The following is a 21976-nucleotide window of genomic DNA, read 5'->3' on the forward strand; positions in this document are numbered from 1 at the left end:
CAGATGCATGTGGTAGAAGCACTTTCACCACTTTAAAAGATACTTGTAAACACCATAGAGATGATATGTGAAGTGATAGCTTTTATCTTATGGTACTATACTTACAGAAATTGGATACAAAATATTTGTAACTTAACTTTTCTTACCAAAATGTAACTAATTGTTACTTAGGCTTGAATAATACAACTAATTTTTAAAGTTTATTTCTTAATATAAGGAAAGTTCACTTACTGTCTGAAAACAAAGTATTGTAGATCCACACTGGTAGCTAGGCAAGTGTTCCTCTGGCTGCTCATCAGGCTGCAGACTGTGATCATCAGGAGTATCCTCAACAGGACTCTTACCCAAAGTTGCGAGAGAGTGACTGAGATGAAAGCTTCAAGGGGCACAAGAGTCACAGGAGAGCCTTTGATTCCCACTTGCATTTGTTGATGATACAGACCAGTTCTGGATGCTACCTTTTTCCTGGTAGAAACGATTCAGTCCAGGGTACAGACCCATGTGTTCTGCACAATGTTCAGCAAGCACAGTGAACCTCATTGTGCGTTTGGTGATGATGCCTGCTTCAGTTACTTCTCACGGTGGTCTTCATCCATTCCTCGTGGGCATCTCTGGGGTGATGATGCTTAAATAGTTTATTCAGTCCGTAGCTCTTCTCTTACTGGTTTCCTTATTCCCAGCAATCACTTCTCTGTATCTTCCCATATGTAGCTTGTTGAGAAAATAACAATTGATAATTAACACTAAAAATATTCAGGAACACTTTTTATATTGCATCCTTCAGACCCCTCCTCCTTGACAGGCATTTCATAAACATAACACTTGGCCAAAGTTTTGTTAAGATTCCTCATAGGGTAACATCCTTTCATATCCTTCCATGCTGTTGCAGAAGCATAAACTGCACCTTTAAGATCAAAAGAAGCCTGAAATTTCCACACACTGCAGTCAGAATTCATTAATTTGTGAGTGAAAGATGCCCAATAATCCACTCTTGAACTTCTGGATGACACCTTGATTCATTGGCTGGATTAAAGAAGTCCTTTTTGCAGGCAGGTAGGTGACAAAGCTGTTTCCACAAATAAGATGTGAAGCTAGAGGATGTCCCCTGCAATTGTCTAAGACTCTTTTAGCTGGCCTTAGGCCTTCTGAGGTTTTCTTTCATGTTCACCATCACTTGAGTGAAAAGCCAGTCATCTAGGTACTTCTGTGAGGATCGTGAAGTGTGGGAGATGCCCAGCACCCGCAGGCTTCAGGACACGCCACACGCTGACACTGCAGGAGGCACTGGCACAGCTGGAACAATGGTTCTAGTTTTTCTCTTTTAACTTGAAAGAAGCCACGAGGATGCTGTTTTCACCAGTCAGCTTATTATTGGACAAGTAATGTCCAAAAAGTACAGATCCATTTTTGTTATGAAATTGATAAGATGTCAGATTATGCTTCTGGACTAAAGAATTGAAAACCTCAGGTTACCTGCAGCCTTAGTGTGGGCAGCTCCACTGCGTGACAGGCACCTGTTCGCAGATGCGGTGACATAATCTCAAGGTGCAGTGCAGACTCAGTAGAAAACAGACATTTTCAGCGGCTTTTTCTTTTTTTTGTAATTTTATCCTTTTTAAACATGTCTTGTATTAGATTTTCCTTTAGATGCTTATTTAAAAACCACTTACAGAGAACAAAATCCATTCAAAACAAATTTTTAAAGTTTGTTGCTTATCAGTTCTTTTAATATTCTCAGTGTAGATGTAAATGGTTGTGTTTGGTCCTCGTGTCTCTGGAATAGGAGTGCATCTGCCTTGTGCACCAGAATCCCTAAAGACAGCCATGCCAGCCCCACCCCAGGCCCGCAAAGTCCAAATCTCCCTCCCGAACCACTTCGTTGACTCAGCTCTCTTGAACTTCTTAATGATCACAGTTCTATTTTTCCATTCTTCACCCTTCTTTATGACTTCTCATTTCTGCAGTGTCATCAAAGTGATAGGCTTTCTTTTCATTTGTTGACCACTTTTTTGTCTTTCCTGTTGCTTGAGGCCATTCTCAATATGGAGGGGGCCTAGTTAAGTGGAAACTCAGATCATTTCAGCGTGGTCTGGGATTAGACTTGTGCACTGTGTCACAGAAAATAGTGACAGTCAGGAGCGCTCAGTACCTTGTTTCATGTGGCTGAGGAGAGGTGTCCTAGCACCTCAGTCAGGTAACCGTCAGGGGAGCCAGATCTTCCTAAGACTACTGGCTCAGCCAGTCTGTTGCTGTAGCGCCTGTTAGTAATCCCCTTATAGAGCAGGCCACAGGCATTAAAATTTCCCAGCTCTCTAATGGCAGGTTGAGTACCTGCTACACATTCCATAATAAGCTCTCACTGAAGAGGTCGAGTGTATCAGAGACCTGGTCCTGGTTGCTGAGAGATGGACAGGTTCTGAACAAGCAAAACCTGTGAAATAGCAAACAGTGCAATATCCTGTAGATGCTCTCACTTTATGTTCAGAAAAATTCATCTATTCTTAGATCTTGAGACTTTACATGTTTTGCCAAAGGAACAATCTCGTAAGCAGTGAGCATGTTCTCAGCCTAGCTTCCTAAGTCTGTAACCTCAGAACACTGAAAAGGATGCAGTTCTGGATTCACAGCTAGGGCTAAGCAGCCAAAGTATTTACACAGCTTCCAGTTGTGTTCTTTCAACTTCCCTTTTGGTGGTGGTGGTCTCATTGTGTGGCGGGGACCTCTGTGTAGTGTTGAGTAGTAATGATGGTAACAGGTAGCGTTTCTGTTCCTGGTTCTAATGAGGATGATGTTTGCTGCTTGTTTCTGATAAATACCCTTTATCAAATTAAGGAAATTCCCTTTTATTCCTAATCTGCTAAAATGTTCTGTATTTTGTATCGTGAGCATGTGTTGAACTCTGTCAAATATTTTTCTGCACGTTTGAGGGTTTTTCCCCTTTAACTTGGTCATATGATGAATTACTTAGGTTTTCTAATATTGGCTAGCTTGCTGTGGTTTTGGTGCTCTGCTACACAGTGTGTGAAGTGGGAATTGCCTGGAAGTTCCACGCAGCTTCCGTGTTCTGGACAAATCACAAGTCCCAGGTTCCCCAGCACACTTCTGGTGGTGGTTACTCCCGAGCAGGCGGTGAGACGGTGGCGTGCCAGGATACGGGCTTAGAAGTAGCATTTTAATTTTTAACAAGCTCTGTTAAAAGCAGAATCATAATAATCATAATTCTGATGCCACTTAAAGGATAAAATTCAAAATTCCTAGCCCGGCACCTGAGACCCTTCATAATCTAGAGTAGTGCTGTTCAGTGGTGGGACTCTTCTGTCACCTGCATCATCCAGTATAGAAGCCACTGGCCACATGTGGCTGTTGAGCACTTGTATGTGCCTGGTGCAGCTGAGGACCTGAATTTAAAATCTTTATTTAATTTCAATTTCAGCTGAAATGTAAACAGCACCTGTGGCTGGTGGTTCCTGTTTGGGGCAGCACGGGTTGAGAGTCTAGGCCTCATCGCATTTCCCAGCCTCCCTTCCACCACCTCTGGCACCCTCACTGCTCTCTCTGTAGTTCATTACTCAGCACTACAATTCTGCCACGTTTCTTATGTCCTGTTCTGCCCAGCACGCCCATCTTCTTCTCACCAGCCACTTGGCAACGGTTGGTTTGGCTGGTTCCTCAGGACTCTGCTCAGAGCTGCTCGGGTCCGAGGCCTTCCCGCCCCAGCCTGCGGCCCCAGGGAGAGCAAGTTCCCCTTCCATGTCCATGTTGCTCTCATCCACCTGGTGCGCTGTCACCAGCGCCTCAAAATACGGGTGAAATCTTAATTTTCAGGCCTTAGCATGTAGTAGGTTCTCAGAAAATACCTATTTTGCACCAGGTTTAGTACATAGTCCACAGGAACGGGCATGGCATGTTCACAGGACACAAGGGTTTTCACGGCTACAGGGGGATGGGAGTTTGGGAATAACAAGCAGTAATGGTCAAGGCAGGTCTGCGAGGGCTCTTTAATAAAAGCCAGTTAGGTTTGCTGGATTCAGTTGGAAATGAGTATGATTGAACAGTTGGAGGCGAGGGTAGCATCCTGAAAGCCTGATTTCAGCAAGTGTGTCCTGTGGCAGCTGCAGGCTGGTCTGAGTGCAGCGGAATGTCGGTCAGGCTGTCAGCTGAGAGACTGGCCATGGTCGCAGCCTGTGCGGGGAGACCCTGGGCCAGGAGAGGGGTGCCATCTGTCACCCAATCAGGCTGCTGGTTGGGACACCTTCTTTCTCCCTGATCACCCTGAGGCTCTCCTGAGGCCGTGCGCATGCGTCCAGCAGGTCGCAGCGCCTCTCAAGTGGAGAAGGCTCCATGCTAAGGAAAGTCAAGTCTGGGCCCTCTGCTGAGTCTCCAGTGGACTGGCACTATGGTAGAGTCTAAGGAATCCATGTGAACTTACCAAAGAAAAATCGTGTAGAAATAGGAGACCAAGAAAGTCATAGCGAGTCCTACATAGAAAAGGTTAAGAAGTCAGTATTGGAAAAATGAGCGATTCAGACAGTTTGAGAACGGTGGCTACATTCATTTTTCCAGGCAAAACGTGGGGAGAAAACTAGCAATGACCTGGATTTATGCCACAGCTTGGGGAAGGGGGGTAAGAGAGGCTTGTGAATGGTTTCCCTGGACCAGTGGGGATAGAAGACAATTGACAGTTGAGGAGGCAGTAAATGGAGAGGAAACATGGGCAGCAGGCGTCAGTCACCCTTTCAGAAGGGGAAATGCGTAGTGTAGTAGCGAGGGGTCCAGTGTGGTCACGTGAAAGCCCTTTCAAAGCCAAGTCTGCCTATTTGTGAGTGAAGGCGTTGGAGGCAGAGCCAGTGGAAGAACGGGGTATTGAAGGTGCTGCAGGGATGGGGACAAGCTGGATGAGGACAGGACACGGTGGGCTGTTCTGAGAGAGGAGAGGGGCTGTCTCTTCCCCAGGACAGCTGGAACAGATGAGGCAGCCTTGGAGAGACTTGGGACAAACAGGGAAGAGGTGCCACATCGCAGTGCATTTGTGACAGGAGGCACGGAGAGAGGAGAGGGACTCTGAAGCAGAATTAACGCTCTTGCGTTTTCTTATAGCCAACAAAGCTAATGGAATACCCTCAGGAGGTGGAGTTGGGGGTGGAAGCAGCCAAAAAACTCCGCTGTTTGAAACTTACTCAGACTGGGACAGAGAAATGAAGAGGACCGGTGCATCCGGATGGAGAGTTTGTTCCATTAACGAGGGTTACATGATTTCCACCTGGTAAGTCCAGCTTCAACAGTGTTGTTCATGGCTGGGAGTGACTTCTTAGGAATAATCATCAAACTCTGCTGTCACTGCTAACTTTCAAGTTATGGCTCATGGAATATTTATTTTTAATAATGCTTTAGTGAATATTTGGTTTTAAAGATAAGACATTTTAATCACAATGTCAATATCCATTGGAAGAAATGATAATAATTCTAGTAGTATCGTCAGTAATCTGGTCAGTGTTTATTTGCACTCGTATCTTGTCTTTTACAGTTGGTTTGTTCAGATCAGGGTCACACTGAACTTGCATGATCTGTCTCAGGCTTTTAATCTATGATAGTCTCCTTCCATCCCTTGTTTTACTTGCCATTTTTTCTTTTTGTTGACAGAACCAGCCATTTGTTTTGTGGACTTTTTCCCTTTCTAGATATTGCTGGGTTTACCCTGTAGTGTCCTTTAATATGTTCCTCTGTCTACTGTATTTGAAATGTTAGCTAGCTCTAGAGGCTTATAAGTAATTACAGCTGACCCTTGAACAACACGGATTTGAACTGTGTGGGTCCACTTCCATGCAGATTTTTTAAATAGTAAATACTACAGTACTGCACGATTGCCATTGGTTGAATCTGCACATGGGGAACCATGGGTGTGCAGGAATCACGTATATGTAGGGAGGGCCAACTGTAAGTTATACCCAGGTTTCAGCTGCACAGAGGGTCTGCACCCCTAACCCTGGCGTTGTTCAAGGGTCAGCTGTAATTAGATTCAATTCCAAGTCTGGGGCAAGAACGCTTCCTTGGGTGGGCTGGGCACACCCTGTGGCATCACCTGGGCTCCAGGCATCATTGTGACACTGACTGCCTGGCAGGTCCTGCAGCGGTCAGCCTGCTCCACCCAGTGCTGAGTTCCCCTTTTATATAATGGGTTTAGCTCTCAAAAATGGTATTCATTAGGAGTGAGGATCATTGCCCAGATCCATTATTTATTGAGGATAGCTATTGGTCCTATTCCAATTCTATCGAACTTTTCTCTCAGCAGCTCTTTAGAACCTGAAATACAGTTTGTATGAGGAAAGCAGGATCAATGTTTACTTTTTCCCCTTTACTTAACCAGTTTTCAGAAGGAGCTGGTTCCCTAGAATCCTCCAGAAGTGACCAGAAAATTGTTTTTTCAATTTTTGTTTGTTTAATATTATTTAGTAGTCTCAGATTTGGGGTATGTTTTACTTTAATGACATTCAAGTCCTCCTTAGTTTTTTCAGAGAAGCAGTGTTGTGAACAAAGTACAAGGACCGTCTAGGAGTGCGTTATTGGGGAAGGGGCTTGGGAGCATGCGGCTTGGGTCTTCCTCTGCCTCGCCTTGAATTTGAACTTTGTGGCCAGCGTGCATTATGTGTTGAGAAGCCTGTGACAGGGCCTGCCTTTGTCCCCTACCTGGCCATGTGAGCAGAGGAAAGGAAAAGAGATGCCTTCAGGTGTAGTGAGCTTGCCCAGTAGTAACTGCTCTCTAATCCGGTCCTGGAGTCTGCCTGCCTTCGGGGGATGGGAAACAGAGAAGGGGGAGATGAGAAGGGGGGCTGAAGCTTCACAGGAGATTTGTGGACTTGGTTTGGTTTGGTCTAGTCTGGTCTGGTGTGTCTGGTATCTCCTACCCATAGCCTGTCGAGAGAACGAAGGTGGACATGTTTTTCAGAAACTGCGTATGTGTTTGATTAATAGTCATTCTGGAAAATAGTTCAGTGCTCCCTTTGGATTGTTCCCCTGCTGTAAGTGCACTGATTGGGGTAACTGAGTACCTGGCACACGTTTTAGACTGAGATGTCTAGGCTCGTCCGTGTCCCCCATGGTGCCCGCCGCACAGCCTGAGTAGGGCGCACGTTAATTAATGTGGGGTCTGCAGAGCATGCTTATCTTGCCTGAGGCACAGGCTCTTACGTTACGACTTGTGTTTTCCTCTTCAGCCTTCCAGAGTACTTTGTAGTGCCAAGTTCTTTAGCGGACCAAGATCTGAAGATCTTTTCCCATTCGTTTGTTGGAAGAAGGATGCCAGTAAGTGATACCTGGTGGATTTCATTAATACTGTTGTCCTTTTTTCCACCCAGTTAAGTAAAGGCTCTGCTTCTTTCCTAGTTCTGGTGCTGGAGCCACTCAAATGGCAGTGCTCTTGTGCGCACAGCCCTCATAAAAGATGTGCTACAACAGAGGAAGATCGACCAGAGGTAAGCAGGAGATGGTCCTTGGTACTTGGGCATCTTTCATTGTCATAGGGAAGAAAAGTAACCTCTTGACTAGCTAAAGATAGTTGGGAAGCACTGTATGTATATTCCATACAACAGTTACCAGTGTGGAAAGAATTGAATATATTAAAATTAACATTTAAGTTATACTGAATGTAATTTAATTCTTTGGCTTATAAGACACTTGAGGATCTTACGTTGCTGACGCCTTCCTGTAATGTTGCCTCTAAGGAACTTTCAAAGTGCAGTGATTTCCAGTTGAGACACTTCAGGATAAATCAGATTTTTCTTGTAGTTTGATGTGTCCTAGGTCTGCCAAGTCACAGTAACTAGAACAGTGGTGTAATTAGCTACTGCGAACAAGCTTGGCGTTATCTGCCCAAGTCCCCAGTGACCTCCGTGTTGGTGAAGCAGGAGGCCTTTCTCAGGCTTCCTCATACAAGTGGGCAGCACCGTTGGCCAGGCTGTCCCGGAAGCCCCCTGGGCCCCGGCTCCTGCTCCCCTCCGCTTCCTGAAGCTCCTTGTCCCCACTGCACTCTGTGACCCTGCCAGCCCGTCCTCCTGTCTCCAGACACAACTTAGAGCTTGTCTCAGGCCACCCCCTCTTCCCATTCTATATTCCCTTCACCCATGACTGTGGCTTTAGTGACTATCAAATTTATATCTCCAGTCTGAGTTGACATTTTCCACGTGGAGGTCTCAAAGGCCCTTTAAAATCATGTTCAAAACCGAACTCAAGTATATGGGCACCAAGTGGCCAACACCACCCCCCATCTCCCAGCCTGCTCCCAGGAACCAAGGAGTCATCCTGATGCCTGTCTTTCACTGCCCTTTATGTCCAGTCCATCATCAGATTCTGTCCTTCACTTTTCAGAAACCTTACCCCTCTCCTCCCACCCCAGCTCCACCTTTGTCAGTGTGTTGGAGGGACCTTGTTCCTTCCTCTCAGGTCTCTTCCAGGACCACGCCCTGTCCCTTCTGGACTCTGGCTGCCCTGGGGTTTTGCTGGTCTTTAGTATCTCCTGACTTTTGGCTGTGCTGCCCCCTCCTACTGGGCCAACTTCTTCACTGGTCCGCAAGTGCCCTGCCCAGCCCCCATCACGCCCCGCCCAGCCCCCATCACTTGGTACTAACCTGTTCTCTGCATCTGCATTCAAACATAACTTCCTTAAGATAAGCCTTCCCCTGTCTCTCAAGTTAGATCTGACCTTAAGTTATACATTTGCTATATTGCTTTTAAGTTTCTTAACACTTATTTCGGTTTCTCATTGTACATGTATGTTACAGTTTGATTACTGCCTGCCCTTCTTACAAGACCATGAGGTGACAGAACTGTGTTTGTTTTTCACACCACTGTTCAGCTATATTCAGCACCCAAGAAATGCCTGCAATTGAATATTTATTTAATACTTGTCTGATAAATGAGGAACAAAGGAAGAGATCTTAGAAAACCAGCTCAGAGAGACTCAGAAATTGTGTATCACAGTGTGTTATTGGGACAGCCAGGTCGTCCGTTTTTCCCACAGTGCCATAACTAAGCCACATTTACTGTAGCAAATAACTATCAAGTGACCCTCAAATGACCCTTCAGTTTTCTGGAAAGGAGGGTGACTGCAGTCCCACAAGTCCATATTCTCATGGATTTAAATTTCACTTTAAGCACGTTAGTGATTATCGTCTGTTCTGTCCTACCTTGTCCTGCCTTGTTTTTACTGACACATCGCTGATGAAGTGCTCTGTCAGGAGTGTTGCTGTGAAAGACAAGGCTGCAACACTGTTAACTAGAAAACCTTAGAACCAGTGGCAGTTTTAATTACTTAACTTATTAAGCTAAGAATTACTTTAATTCCCTTCGTTTTTTCAGCTATTCTGTTCTTTGTAACTAGGACAGATTCTCTTTGTGGTCCAACCTCATCTCCACCCTTTTTCCCTCAGACATGTTGTCATCACCCCACTGGCCTTCACTAGGTTTCTCCAATAGCCAGGCTTCTGTTCTACCACAGGACCTCTGCACAAGCAGCTCCTCTGACTAGAACACTTTGCCCTGTCTTTGCACAGCTCCTGGCCATTTGGGCTTCAACTCCAGTGTCACTGTCACAGAGGGGCGTTTTCTGTCCACATGACCCGAGCTAGCCTGCATCCACTCTGTTCCATCACCCTTGGCGTTCACCATGGCCTGTCATTTCTCCTCTACCCCCACCCCCAAGAGCGCAGACTCCATGTCCCTCTCTCTGTCCCCAGCCCTCAGAGCAGTGCCTGGGCCCATAGCAGGTGCTCAGAAAACATGTGCTAAATAAATGAATGAGTAGTGACTCAAAGGTTTTGTCTTTATTAGGATTTGTAATGCAATAACTAAAAGTCATCCACAGAGAAGTGATGTCTACAAGTCAGATTTGGATAAGACCTTGCCCAGTATCCAAGAAATTCAGGCGGCTTTTGTAAAACTTAAGCAACTGTGTGTTAATGGTAACTTCATTTTTATTTTATATATAGTGTGCTATATATATGTATTTTATATATGTAGTATGTGTAAATAATAGAGAGATTATACGAGGCATTGTATGAAGCATGTCAGGAAAAGTGACATTACTTGAAAATTGAGAAATTGGTATATTTAAGTAGAGGCTCGTTGAAATATTTGTACAGATTATTATATGAGGATGTCAGAAGCTCTTAGAAAATGAAATTTAAACTGCTTTTAGTTTTGGAGGAAAAGTGAACCAATTAAATCACTTTCAGATCATGAAAGGTATGGTAGGATACTTCTGTAAAAGTGTCTGCTCATTAGAACAGCTTGCTACCTCACAGACAAACTTACTAAGACCTTAATAAAGTATTCAGTTATATTTTGAGTGTACGTGACTTGACATGAATTTCAAACAGAGCCATGTTATAATCTGTGCAGTCTCAGAGTTCCCGTGTGTCTGTTGGAGCAAATGTTTATGGGGTGCTTTTGATGTGCCCTGGAGGGATGACTCACATGAAAGCATCTCTGGTGTGAAGTGTGCGCAGAGAACCCCTGGTCACTGGGTGGTGGGAGAGGCAGCCACGGCAGCAGCACTGGCACATGGGTGGGCCCCAGCCTGGAAGGAGAGCTGGGGAGGGGTGTATTTGAGAAACACAGTGACTGTGTCTTCCAGCCGTCCTGTAAGCAGCATGTGCCTGAGGCGTGAGGCTAGGGGCACCTCAGGACAGGCCAGGGCAGGCCCCGCCAGGAAGCTGCCCCCTTTCCTGCAGGGGGCAGCCACTGAGGCCACAAAAACCAGGCGCTGGGAGGTGGTGCTGTCAGCAGGGAGGGGAGGGAGGGCCAGGCCTGCGGTGAGGAAGATGAGGAGGGAGGGCCAGGATCAGTAGCACTCAGGAGGCAGAGGTGGTTGGACTCTCCAAGATTTCCCTGAAAAAACCAGAGAGGAGATGGAGGCCTGGGGAATGCTTTGTGTTGTTTTTTATAGAATTGTAACATGCCGTCTTAAATGTTTATATTATTAAATGCAAATGCATAACTTTCTTCAGGCCAACTTTTAAATATTAAAAACTGTGATATATCACCTAACTCTCAATTTGATCATGAAAAGTAAGCTTAAGAAGCCTAAAAGTGTTATATGTATATATGTATGTGTGTGTATAATTCTGTATGTATAATTATCATATTAATTACAGAACCATTTGAAGAAACTGAAGAGAAATGGCTATCTTCACTGGAAAATACACGGTGGTTAGAATATCTTAGGTTTGTACAACTGCTTTCCTTTTTTCTTAACTTTTTATTTTTAAATAATTATAGATTCATAGGAGATGCAAAAATATTACAGATACACACACCAGCTCCCCCAGTGGTAACAGCTCACATGACTATGGTTATCAAACCAAGAAAACGACAGTAGTACAAGCTACAGGCCTTATTCTAATCTCCCCAGTTTATACGTGCTCTCGTGTGTGTTTCTGTGCAGTTTCATCATGTGTGTAGGTTTACGTGACCACCAGCATAGTCAGGATGCAGAGCTGCTCCATCACCAAGGTTCCCACCTGCTGCCCCTTGAGGGTTGCACCCCCAGCCCCGACATCTCCCTCCCTGTTCCCTGGTAACCACTGATCTCTTCCCCATCTCTATAGTTTAGTGATTTCACGAATGTCATGTAAGGGACTTCCCTGGTGGTCCAGTGGCTAAGACTCTGTGCTCCCAGTGCAGGGGGCCTGGGTTCAGTCCCTGGTCAGTGATCCTGCATGCTGCAACTAAAAGATCCTGAGTGCCACAATTAAGGCCTGGAGCAGCCAAATTTATAAGTAAATAAATATTAAAAAAAAAAAAAAGTCATGTAAATCAGCAAAGGTTAATGAATTTCCGTGATATAAAAATCAAACTGAAGCTGAGACGAAGTGAGAGAGTAGCACAGACATATATATACTACCAACTGTAAAATAGAGAGCCAGTGGGAAGTTGTTGTATAACAAAGGGAGATCAACTCAAGGATGGAAGATGCCTTAGAGGACTGGGACGGGGAGGGTGGGGGGGACTCGAGGGAGGGTGGGAATACGGGGATGTGTGTATAAAAACAGATGATTGAACTTGGTGTACCCCCCCAAAAATAAAAAAAAAAATAAAAATAAAAAAAAAAATCAAACTGTACTCTATTGATGAATCTTATAAATACTGAAGAAATTTCAAAAGGTTATAGAGACAAACACATTTTGTGAAAAATTAGATTTGCTTGATATCATGTACTTTAAAAAATATATTTGTAGAGGAAATTTGTTTTTTAACAGTTATTTTTCCCTTTGTTTTTCCAGGGCATTCCTTAAACATTCAGCAGAACTCGTGTACATGCTGGAAAGCAAGCGTCTGTCTGTAGTCCTGCAAGGTAATTCATTACTGACAACTGTGGTCCCCGGGCCAGCCAGCTTGATAGGGATCCACACCCAAGTAATTACATGCATCTTAGCCATCTCCTCCTTACTGCCTGCCACCAGATAGATACACCACAGTTCCCGCACATCATGAAACGGTGGCATGAAGACCTCAGACAGAAGAACAGAAGGGAGTTGGACTTTCTGCCCCATGTTAAACCTTCCTGTATCATGGCAAGGATGGATCACAGCCCTCATTGGATTCAGACGAGTATTGATCTCAGCAGAGCATCCTTTCTCTCTAATATTGCTGTCTTTCTGATTCATACAAATTTTAGTTTAAATGCCTCTGGCTCATGCTAGATTGTGACTCTGAAGAAAGTTTGGTATCAAGAAATTAACTGAACTGAGTAGCCAGCAAGGTGAATTTTGTCCAGTGTTTGGTAGGAATAAATGGCAATTTAAAAAAATTTTTACAATTAAGCAAAGGATAGTTGTATATTACATAACTTCACAGCCAATAGCATTTTTAAGCTTACAGATAAAGTTTAATAAACCACAAGCTACCTGATTTTATAATATATTCACATTGCATAGTTTATGAATATGTTGTGCTACTTACAGAAGTGTTTTTACCAGCTGTCAAATTCAACTGACTTTAACAAAGTAAAGTGACAAGACAAGCCTTAGGGGGAAGACAAGAAGAGTCACCGTTTCCAGTAACCCTTAGCTGCTGCAGGCAGCATGTATGTAATTCACAGAGGCATGCAGAGCCCAGCGGTTGAGAAACCTCTCCTCTCTCAGCCTGTGGTGTTCTCATCCTGTTCCAGAACCGTACTTAGCACACTTCTTCATGCATTTGTTGTCACGTAAAATGCCTTGGAAGAGATACAAGCCTGTATTTGACTATCACTTTATTTTAGAATGTGCTTTTTAAACAGCTTATTGAGGTATAGTGTACATACTATAAAACGCACCTGTTCTGAATGTTCAGTTCAATAATTTTTAGTAAACAGAGTCCAGTTTTAGAAACTTTCCATCACCCCGAAAAGATTCCTTGTGTCCCAACCCCAGGCAACCACTAATCTGCTTTCTGTCTGTGGATTTGCTTTTTCTGGATGTTTCATATAAATAGAATCGTGTAGTATGTGGTCTTTTGCCTCGGGTTTCTTTCATTTCACATACGTGTTTTTGAAGTCCGTTCATGGAGCGTGTCTCTGCAGTTTGCTTCTTTTTATTTCTGAATAGTGTCCTGTTGTTGTAAATACCACATTTTATTCATCCATTTACTTGCTGGTGGACATTTGGATTGCTTCCACTTCTGGCCGTTATGAATTATGCTGCTTTTAACATTCACATAAAAGTCTTTGTGGGGACATATGTTTTCCTTTATTTTGGGTAGATACCCAGAAGTAGAGTTGTTGAGTTATATATAAGGTAAATTTATATTCAGCTTTGCAAGAAACTGCCAAACTGTGTTCTAAAGTGACTGTACCCGATTCCCCTTCCCCTGAGTAGCAAGTGAGGGCTTGTTTCTGCACTTTGTCATCTGCTGTTAGGAGTGTAGTCATTCTAGTAGGTGTGAAGTGGGAGTTCACTGCAGTTTTTGTGTGCACTTCCCTAATGCATCTCATGTGCTGACTGGCCATTAATGTACTGACTTTGGTGAAATACCAATCTTTTGCCTGTTCTTCAGTTAGGTTGTTTTATCATTGAGTTCTAAGAATTCTTTACAATTCTAGATACAGAGTCTTTGTATCTTTATAAAATTTGCAGATACTTTCTCTAGTCTGTGTTTTGTCTTTTCACTTTCTTGATGACTTCTGAAGCACAGATTTTGAAATTTTGATGAAGTCCAACTTATCCATTTTTTTCTTTTACAAATCATGTCTTTGCGTTTATATCTGAGAACTGTTTGCCTAATTCAAGGTTATGAAGACTTTCTCCCATGTTTTATTCTGTAAACATTTTATAGTTTTAGCTGTTACATTTAGGCCTATGATTCACTTTGAGTTTTTGTGTATGATGTGAGGTAAAGGTCTATATTCATTTTTTTTTTTTTTGCATGTGTGTTTATTGAATTGTCCCAGCTCCATTTATTGAAAAGACTGTTCTTTCTCTATTGACATGCGTTGGCAAAGCTCTGCTGACTGGCTCTTTATTTTTGGACTCTCAGTTTTATTCCACTGATCTTTATGTCTGTCCTTATGCCAGTACCACATTATCTTGATTGTTGTGGCTTTAGAATACGTTTTGAAATTAAGACATGTAAGTCCTCCAACTTTGTTTTCAAATTGTTTTAGTTATTGTAGGTCCTTCGCATTTCTGTATAATTTTTAGGATCAGCAAAAAAATGCCTATTGGGATTTTGATAGGAATATTTTTAACCCGTAGATTGGGGAGAATGCTGTCTTAACAATATTGAATCTGCCAGTCCATGAAACGAATGTCTCTTCGTTTATCTGGGTTTTCTTTCATGTCATGTCAGCAACTTTTTATAGTTTTTAGTGTACAACTCTGGCACTTACTTTGTTAAATCTAAGTATTTTATTTTCGATGCTATTATGAATACAATTGTTTTCTTAATTTCATTTTCAGGTTTGTTGTGTATTCATTGTGTATAGAATTCCTGTAACCTTACTGATCTCATTCATTAGTTCTAGTAGTTGTTTGTGGATTCCTTAGAGTTTTTTTACATACAGACACATGTTCTCTGCAAATACGGTTATTGCCTTTTCCTTTCCAATCTGGATGCCTTTGATTTCTTTTTCCTGCCTCACTTCCCTGTGTGGAGCTTCCAGGACAATGCGCAGCAGAAGTGAAAAGAGCAGACCCCCTTGTCTTGTGGTCCATCTTAGGAGAAAAGCATCTAGGCTTTCACTAAAAGGAATGATGTTAGTTGTAGATTTTTGTAAATTCCTCTTATCGGCTTGATATTCCCTTCTATTCCTACTTTGCTAAGAGTTTTTATCCAGAATGATTGTTGGATTTTCATCACACAGATGCTTTTGATGCATCTAATGATGATTGTGTTATTTTTGAACTTTATTTTATTACTGTGATGTGTTACTTTAATTGATTGTCAGATATTAAACCAACCTTGCATTCCTAGGGTAAATTCTTAACATTCCTGTGATAATTTGGTTTGCTCATACTCTGTTGACTTACATCTAATTATAAGGGATATTGTTTGATAGTTTTCTTCTGATTTCTTTAACTGGCTTTGATATCAGAGTCTTACTGGCCTTGTTAAAAAGGATACCAGCTACAAAAGATGGGAGGGAAATGTTCACCACCTTTTTGGATGATGGTGGACAATCCCATTTCTCTCATTCACCTCTGAGTCACCATGTGGAGCTGTCAGTAGAAAGACTGACTCATATTTAATATCACTGACAAAACAGAAATAGAATGGACTCTTGAAAGATTTCTACCACAGATCATTGAAATCTGGAAATTTAAATCATGTTATGTGGAAAACATTCATATATAAAAGGCCATCTCTCCATTAAACATTACTTTAGTTGATCTAACAGTCTATAATATTTTAGAGTTGCTGGGCCTGAATGAACTTTCCTAATATGGATGATTTTGAAGGCCATCCAGGCACAGAACACTGAAGTATATACTTCGCCTTTCTTTCCTTTCTCTCTTAGCATTTTTCTGCATACCAATCATTTTCTTTCCATTTTATTGACAGAGGAGGAGGGAAGAGACCTGAGCTGTATTGTAGCTTCTCTTGTTCAAGTGATGCTGGACCCCTATTTTAGGACAATCACTGGATTTCAGAGTCTGATACAGAAAGAGTGGGTCATGGCAGGATATCCGTTCCTGGACAGATGCAACCACTTAAAGAGATCGGAGAAAGAGGTAACACCAAAACCTTCATGCATATTATCAGTCCTTTGGTGTGCACAGGATAAAACGTTTCGTTACGTGAAGAGTTGTTCCAACCGTAAAGAGATGAGGGGCTTTTTAAATATTGCCTTCAGGACATCTTAGCTTCTTAGTCCAAGACTGATTCGTGGATTAGAGTCCAAGTTGAGGTACTTATGAAGATTATCATAACTATATAGATAAAACTCTTAAAAAGTTGTCTATTGAATTTCTTTAAGTCGAAAACTGCTTGAAGAAATGCTGCATTAACTCTTCTGCAAGCAGACAACGAGCACGTTAGATATTTTGAAAAATCAGCTTTGGAATATCATAGTTTCTTAAAATGGGGCGTGTGTGTCAAGAATGGCAAGTTGGGGGGGCATCTTTGTAAGAGCTGTGGGGTTGGTGGCTGCCTTGGGTCCCAGTGGAGCTGTGACAGGCCCTGCAGGTGTCTTGTGGTTAGAGCAGCTCCTGAGAGCACACCCTGACTCATGCTATCTCACGTGTGAAACAGTCTCCATCATCTGAGGAAACCTCACCAGTGAATGAATGCTTCACTTCTGAAACGCTAGGACTCGGGGGGAAGCACTGGGCAGGATGCAGCAGCTGTCACAGTAGCTGTCGTCAGCTGCTGTATTTGGGGGTGCACCACGTGACCCAGAGGCCCACGCCAGCTGTTTTCTGAAACTCTGGGAAGGTTTCCGGATGCTGAGTCTGCAGGGTCCACCAAAGGCTATTACAGAAGTTGTTTTTTGGTTTGGAGGTTTGTTTTGTTTTGTTTTGTTTTGTTTTGTTTAAACGCCCTAAAGAATTGTTTCCAGGATGGGTTGGAACATGTATTTCACTGTCCCCCACTCACATGGCCACACCCGGCCTGTCTGTTTACTTTGCCACTTCAGCTTGGTGGACCTGCTGGGCAAAGGAGGGCTGTGATGCGCCTTAGGCCAGCCCAGTTCCTAGGTGAGACATGGCTGTCTCATCTGCTCTCGTACCCTTAGCTCAGCGTCAGAGCCAAGTGCTCAGGCCTCGCTGTTTTCTTAGTAATCTCTTCCTTCATATAAGAAAGAAGTTTGGAAACAGATGTAGACACTGAAGGGCAGCATTGAGTAATCCCATTTCAACGTGTGTCTGCCAGGCTCCCGTGTTCCTGCTGTTCCTGGACGCCACGTGGCAGCTGCTGGAGCAGTGCCCAGCGGCTTTTGAGTTCTCCGAGACCTACCTGGCGGTGCTGCACGATAGCACCCGCGTGGCCCTGTTCGGCACCTTTCTCTTCAACTCCCCGCATCAGCGTGTACAGCAGAGCACGGTGAGGGCCCGTTGGGGTGTGGGGTGAACTGCTTTATTTAGATAGCATTGAAGTACAGTTAGCTGTGTGTTTAAACTGTCTTAGCTACCATTTTAAGCTGCAGTTTCTAAAGGAATTACTTAAAGATGGATAAAAATCCAGGAACTTGCAATTGTTTTTTTTCTTTTTTATTAATTAATTAATTTATGTATTTTATTGGCTGTGTTGGGTCTCCCCTGCTGCACACAGGTCCTCTTTAGTTGCGGTGAGTGGGGGCCACTCTTCGTTGCAGTGCGTGGACTCCTCACTGCCGTGGCTTCTCTTGTTGTGGAGCGTGGGCTCTAGGCACGTGGGCTTCAGTAGTTGTGGCTCATGGGCTCAATAGTTGTGGCTCATGGCTCTAAAGCGCCAGCTCCGTAGCTGTGGCGCATGGGCCCAGTTGCTCTGTGGCATGTGGGATCTTCCCAGAGCAGGGATTGAACCCATGTCCCCTGCATTGGCAGGCAGATTCTCAACCACCACGCCACCTAGGAAGCCCTTGTTTCATTTTTATCGGTGAGCATTTTATGTATTTCTCTCTGATGTTTATTGTTCATAATAAGCCAATTGAAAGATGTAAATTATTTTAACCTCCGTAAATGTTGTACTTTTCTATTTGTATTTTCACATTTGGGCTGTCTGAATGGGTAATTGATAAGATCCTGTTTGAGGACATTTATTTCCTAGGTCAGTAGTATAAAAGTTGTACAAAGCAAATTATTTTTCTTCGAGAGTCCTATGGAGAAGGGTTTGAGAGAGGAAATGTAGACATAACGCAAGACTGGAATTCTCTGGGCGCTGCTTACTGAATTTGCTCAGACTCTCATGCCGCGTGGCAGTCACTTTTACGTAGGACCATCAGTTTCTAGTCCCAATTCCTTGACTGAGAGGAAGAACCATGACTAAGGATGGTCTCAAGGCAAACTTGAAACTATCTATAGCTTCTGGTTGCCCCTGGTGGAACCTCCTGGAACCACAAGTTCTGTCTCATCCACATCTGGAACAATGGGTATAGCCAACAATGCTGCAGTGACCACTGAGAGAGACAGAAAGGACAGCTCTCATGGGCCTTCAGGAAGACTCTGTAGGAAGGGGGATACCTTCACAGTGAGCTGTGGGATCCTCAGGCCCGGGTCTGGGAAGGTGCTGAGCCTGGATTCCTCATCTGTGAAGCTGCTCCATCAGACCAGTGGAGCAGACACTGTGTGAGCTGCAGCGTCTGGCACAGCATCCTGAAGGAACGTGTCATTCAGGATTGGGATGTGGACTTGTACAGAGATAGATGTATTCGGGCCGTGGCGCCAGGGAGAACTCCATTCACGAGTCCATACTCACCAACACGCTTACTGCCCAGGGGCCCAGCTCTCCTCGTGCTGGGTTCCACGCACTCCTCCGTGGGAGGCGCCAGGAATGTCTGTTCTCAGGAAGCAGAGCGTGCTGTTCCGGTGGGATCAGAGTTGCTCTTGTTCAGAAAAGTTAATTTGTATAATGATGAGTGAGTGACTCATCAGAAAGGAATTTATTATGAGAAAATTTTTAGTTTGGTATCTTTTCACAAATGTTCAAATATTTTATTTTGCAGGAATTTGCTATAAGCAAAAATATCCAGTTGGGTGATGAAAAGGGTTTAAAATTCCCCTCAGTTTGGGACTGGTCTCTGCAGTTTACAGCAAAGGATCGCACCCTTTTCCACAACCCCTTTTACGTTGGAAAGAGCACGCCTTGTGTACAAAATGGTTCTGTGAAGTCTTTTAAACGGACAAAGGTAAATTACAGAAATGCACTAACAGTAAAAAGCTGGTATTTGTTCACACATAACCAAAAACATCTTTTTCAGAACAGACTATCAGAAGTCCAGTCACATCCCATGACAGCACTGCCAGTGCAAGTTTGAGGGGTCACTCACTTTCTCACTCATGTGACTGCACCCTGACTTTTCATCTTGCACCCCACACAGCACTGGTCGTTGTTTCGAGAGTCAGCAGTTGCAGCTCTGCGCCCAGCGCCCTGCTCCTGAAGCCCATCCACTCAGCCTCTTCTAGACTAGAATCAGCAGGTCTAGCTTTTTTCTGAGCAGAAATCTTAGAAATTCACACTTAAGCGAATTATAGGCAGACCTTGTTTTACTGCAGTTGCTTTATTGCACTTTGCAGATGCTGCATTTTTTTACAAATGGAAGGTTTGTGCAAACTCTGCGTCGAGTTCGTTTGTTGGCACCATTTTTCCAGCAGTTTGCTCTCTTAGTGTCTCTGTGCCACGTTTTGGTGATTCTCACAATGCGTCAAGTTTTTTCATTGTTATTATAGTTGTGATGTGATCTGTGATCAGTGATCTTTGATGTTACTATCGCAAAAATATTACAGCTCGCGGAGGGCTCAGATGATGGTGAGCATTTTTTAGCAATAAAGTGCTTAAATTAAGGTATGTGCATTGTTTTTTAGACATAATGCTATTGCACCCTTAATAGATTACAGTGTATTGGAAACGTAACTTATATAGCCACTGGGAAACCAAAAAATTCCAGTGATTTGCTTTATTTCGATACCCACTTTATTGCAGTGTCTGGAACCGAGCCCACTGTATCTCCAGGGTCTGCCTACAATGGACAGGATATAAGTATTACCAGGGAAGGAGCAAATTGTTCTTTAAGGTTGCAGTTCTTCCAGTTTTTCCTGATCCCAAGTTTATATTTACCATTATACTTCTACTGTCTTTCTAAAAAGGGAAGCTCCAGAAAAATAATGCTAAAATCTCTCTTCTGTACAGAAAAGCTACAGCTCCACACTAAGAGGAATGCCAGCTTCCTTGAGGAATGGAATCATCACTGACCAAGAGTTACTTCCAAGGAGAAATTCATTAATATTAAAAGTAAAGCCAGACCCTCCCGAGCAGGGCGACAGCCAGGACAGGGGTGCGGAGCAGTACTTCCGAGAATGGTTCTCCAAGCCGGCCGACCTGCACGGGGTGATTCTGCCCCATCCCTCCGGCACGCACGTCAAACTGTGGAAACTCTGCTACTTCCGCTGGGTCCCCGAGGCCCAGATCCAGCGCGGGGGCTTCATCACAGCCTTCCACAAGCTCTCCCTGCTGGCGGATGAGGTGGACATGCTGAGCAAGGCGCTGCGGCAGCCCCGGGGAGGCCCCTTGGAAGCCCCCTGCCCCGAGCTGGCCCAGAGCAGGCTGTATTTCTGCACCGGTAGCCCGCATGACGCCCCGGGGACGCCAGACTTCCTTTCCTCCTCGTTCCCCTTTTCCCCGGTGGGCAATCTCTGCAGACGGAGCATTTCAGGGACACCACTAAGCAAGTTTTTAAGTGGGGCCAAGATATGGTTATCTACTGAGACACTAGCAAATGAAGACTGAAACAGAATGTCTTTCTGAACATTCTGAGGGAGCGAGAAACCTTTTCCTCTGAAGTAAAACTGCTGACCTAGGCATTTGAAGCTCTAATCGTTTTATACGTAAGAATAACAGTTGAAATTTGCACTAATGCTTAAAAGCCTATTGAATTATGCTTCCTCCACAATATTTTTAAAAGATAGGCGTAACTTTTGTTATTTATGTCCTCTTTCTATCATTCTAGGTCTGGCTCATTTCTAGGTCATTTGCAGGCAGACATTCCCATGATCTTATTACTGTGATCAAACTAATCAGGTTTTGTCTGCAACATTTATTTTGTCTACATCCATTTTTCCAACCATCTGCTAAAGATTCCCTGATCCTCAGTCAGATTTAGCAGCCCAGAGAAGCAGACATCGGGAGAGTTAAGAAATTAGTTGTTTAGTATATTTTCAAGAAGCATCCAGTAAACCCCTAATGGGTGTTAGTAGTTACTTGTGTATTTTTCTGGTCACTTTCTATTATCTCTAGTTGAACTCACCTGAGAGTTGTGCGTTCTCACATTGTAATTTATTTTAGATTGCTTTGTCTGGGACCGTAGATCACTGTGTTTTAAAATCATGAGTTTGCTTAGGACTAACTTTAAAATGATATGCACTGTTGACTTTAAAAGCATTTGCTGTAGATAATATAAATTTAGAAGTGCCTTGACATTAATATTAAGGTATGAATAACACAGTAAATCAGAATTTGTTTTTTAAGTTAGGGAGTCAAAGTCCCACTGCACATTGGAAGGAGGCTGGTCACACTCAGCTTTGTACCGACAGCCAGGAGTCCCCAAAGGCACACATCCCTCTGAAGGTCACTGGGACACAGTGGGCCTGCAGGGTGGTCGGGTTCAGTGTGGCAGCATCACTGACAACCACCCTCAAAGTAGAGGCCCCATCAGAGTCCCGTGGGCACTCTTAGGGGCACTTTCCCTTGGAAATAAGGGATGAGGTCGCGAGTCAGGTCCTTTGTACTTAGGAAGGGAGGACAGGAAAGTAACAAGGACTTCTCAAAATACTGCCACTGTGACAGACAGCGACAGCACCCCGCCCCGCCC

At 43.7% G+C, this 21976-nt stretch overlaps 1 protein-coding gene across 3 annotated transcripts in view; it reads left to right on the top strand.

The window, feature by feature from the left end:
- MTMR10 (myotubularin related protein 10) overlaps positions 1 to 20975 on the top strand; it is a 42404-nt gene extending 21429 nt beyond the window's left edge. For all 3 annotated transcript variants that reach the window (XM_057720336.1, XM_057720337.1, XM_057720339.1), the window contains exons 7-16: positions 5098 to 5263; positions 7212 to 7299; positions 7381 to 7469; positions 9823 to 9953; positions 11148 to 11217; positions 12276 to 12346; positions 16033 to 16202; positions 17344 to 17514; positions 19115 to 19297; positions 20299 to 20975. In XM_057720336.1, coding sequence (XP_057576319.1) covers positions 5098 to 5263; positions 7212 to 7299; positions 7381 to 7469; positions 9823 to 9953; positions 11148 to 11217; positions 12276 to 12346; positions 16033 to 16202; positions 17344 to 17514; positions 19115 to 19297; positions 20299 to 20895 — 1736 coding nt within the window. In that variant the 3' untranslated portion in view covers positions 20896 to 20975. The remainder of the gene's footprint in view (positions 1 to 5097; positions 5264 to 7211; positions 7300 to 7380; positions 7470 to 9822; positions 9954 to 11147; positions 11218 to 12275; positions 12347 to 16032; positions 16203 to 17343; positions 17515 to 19114; positions 19298 to 20298) is intronic.
- Positions 20976 to 21976: the final 1001 nt, after the last annotated feature.

This window comes from Hippopotamus amphibius, chromosome 2 (assembly GCF_030028045.1).
Source record: "Hippopotamus amphibius kiboko isolate mHipAmp2 chromosome 2, mHipAmp2.hap2, whole genome shotgun sequence".
Classification (NCBI taxonomy): domain Eukaryota; kingdom Metazoa; phylum Chordata; class Mammalia; order Artiodactyla; family Hippopotamidae; genus Hippopotamus; species Hippopotamus amphibius.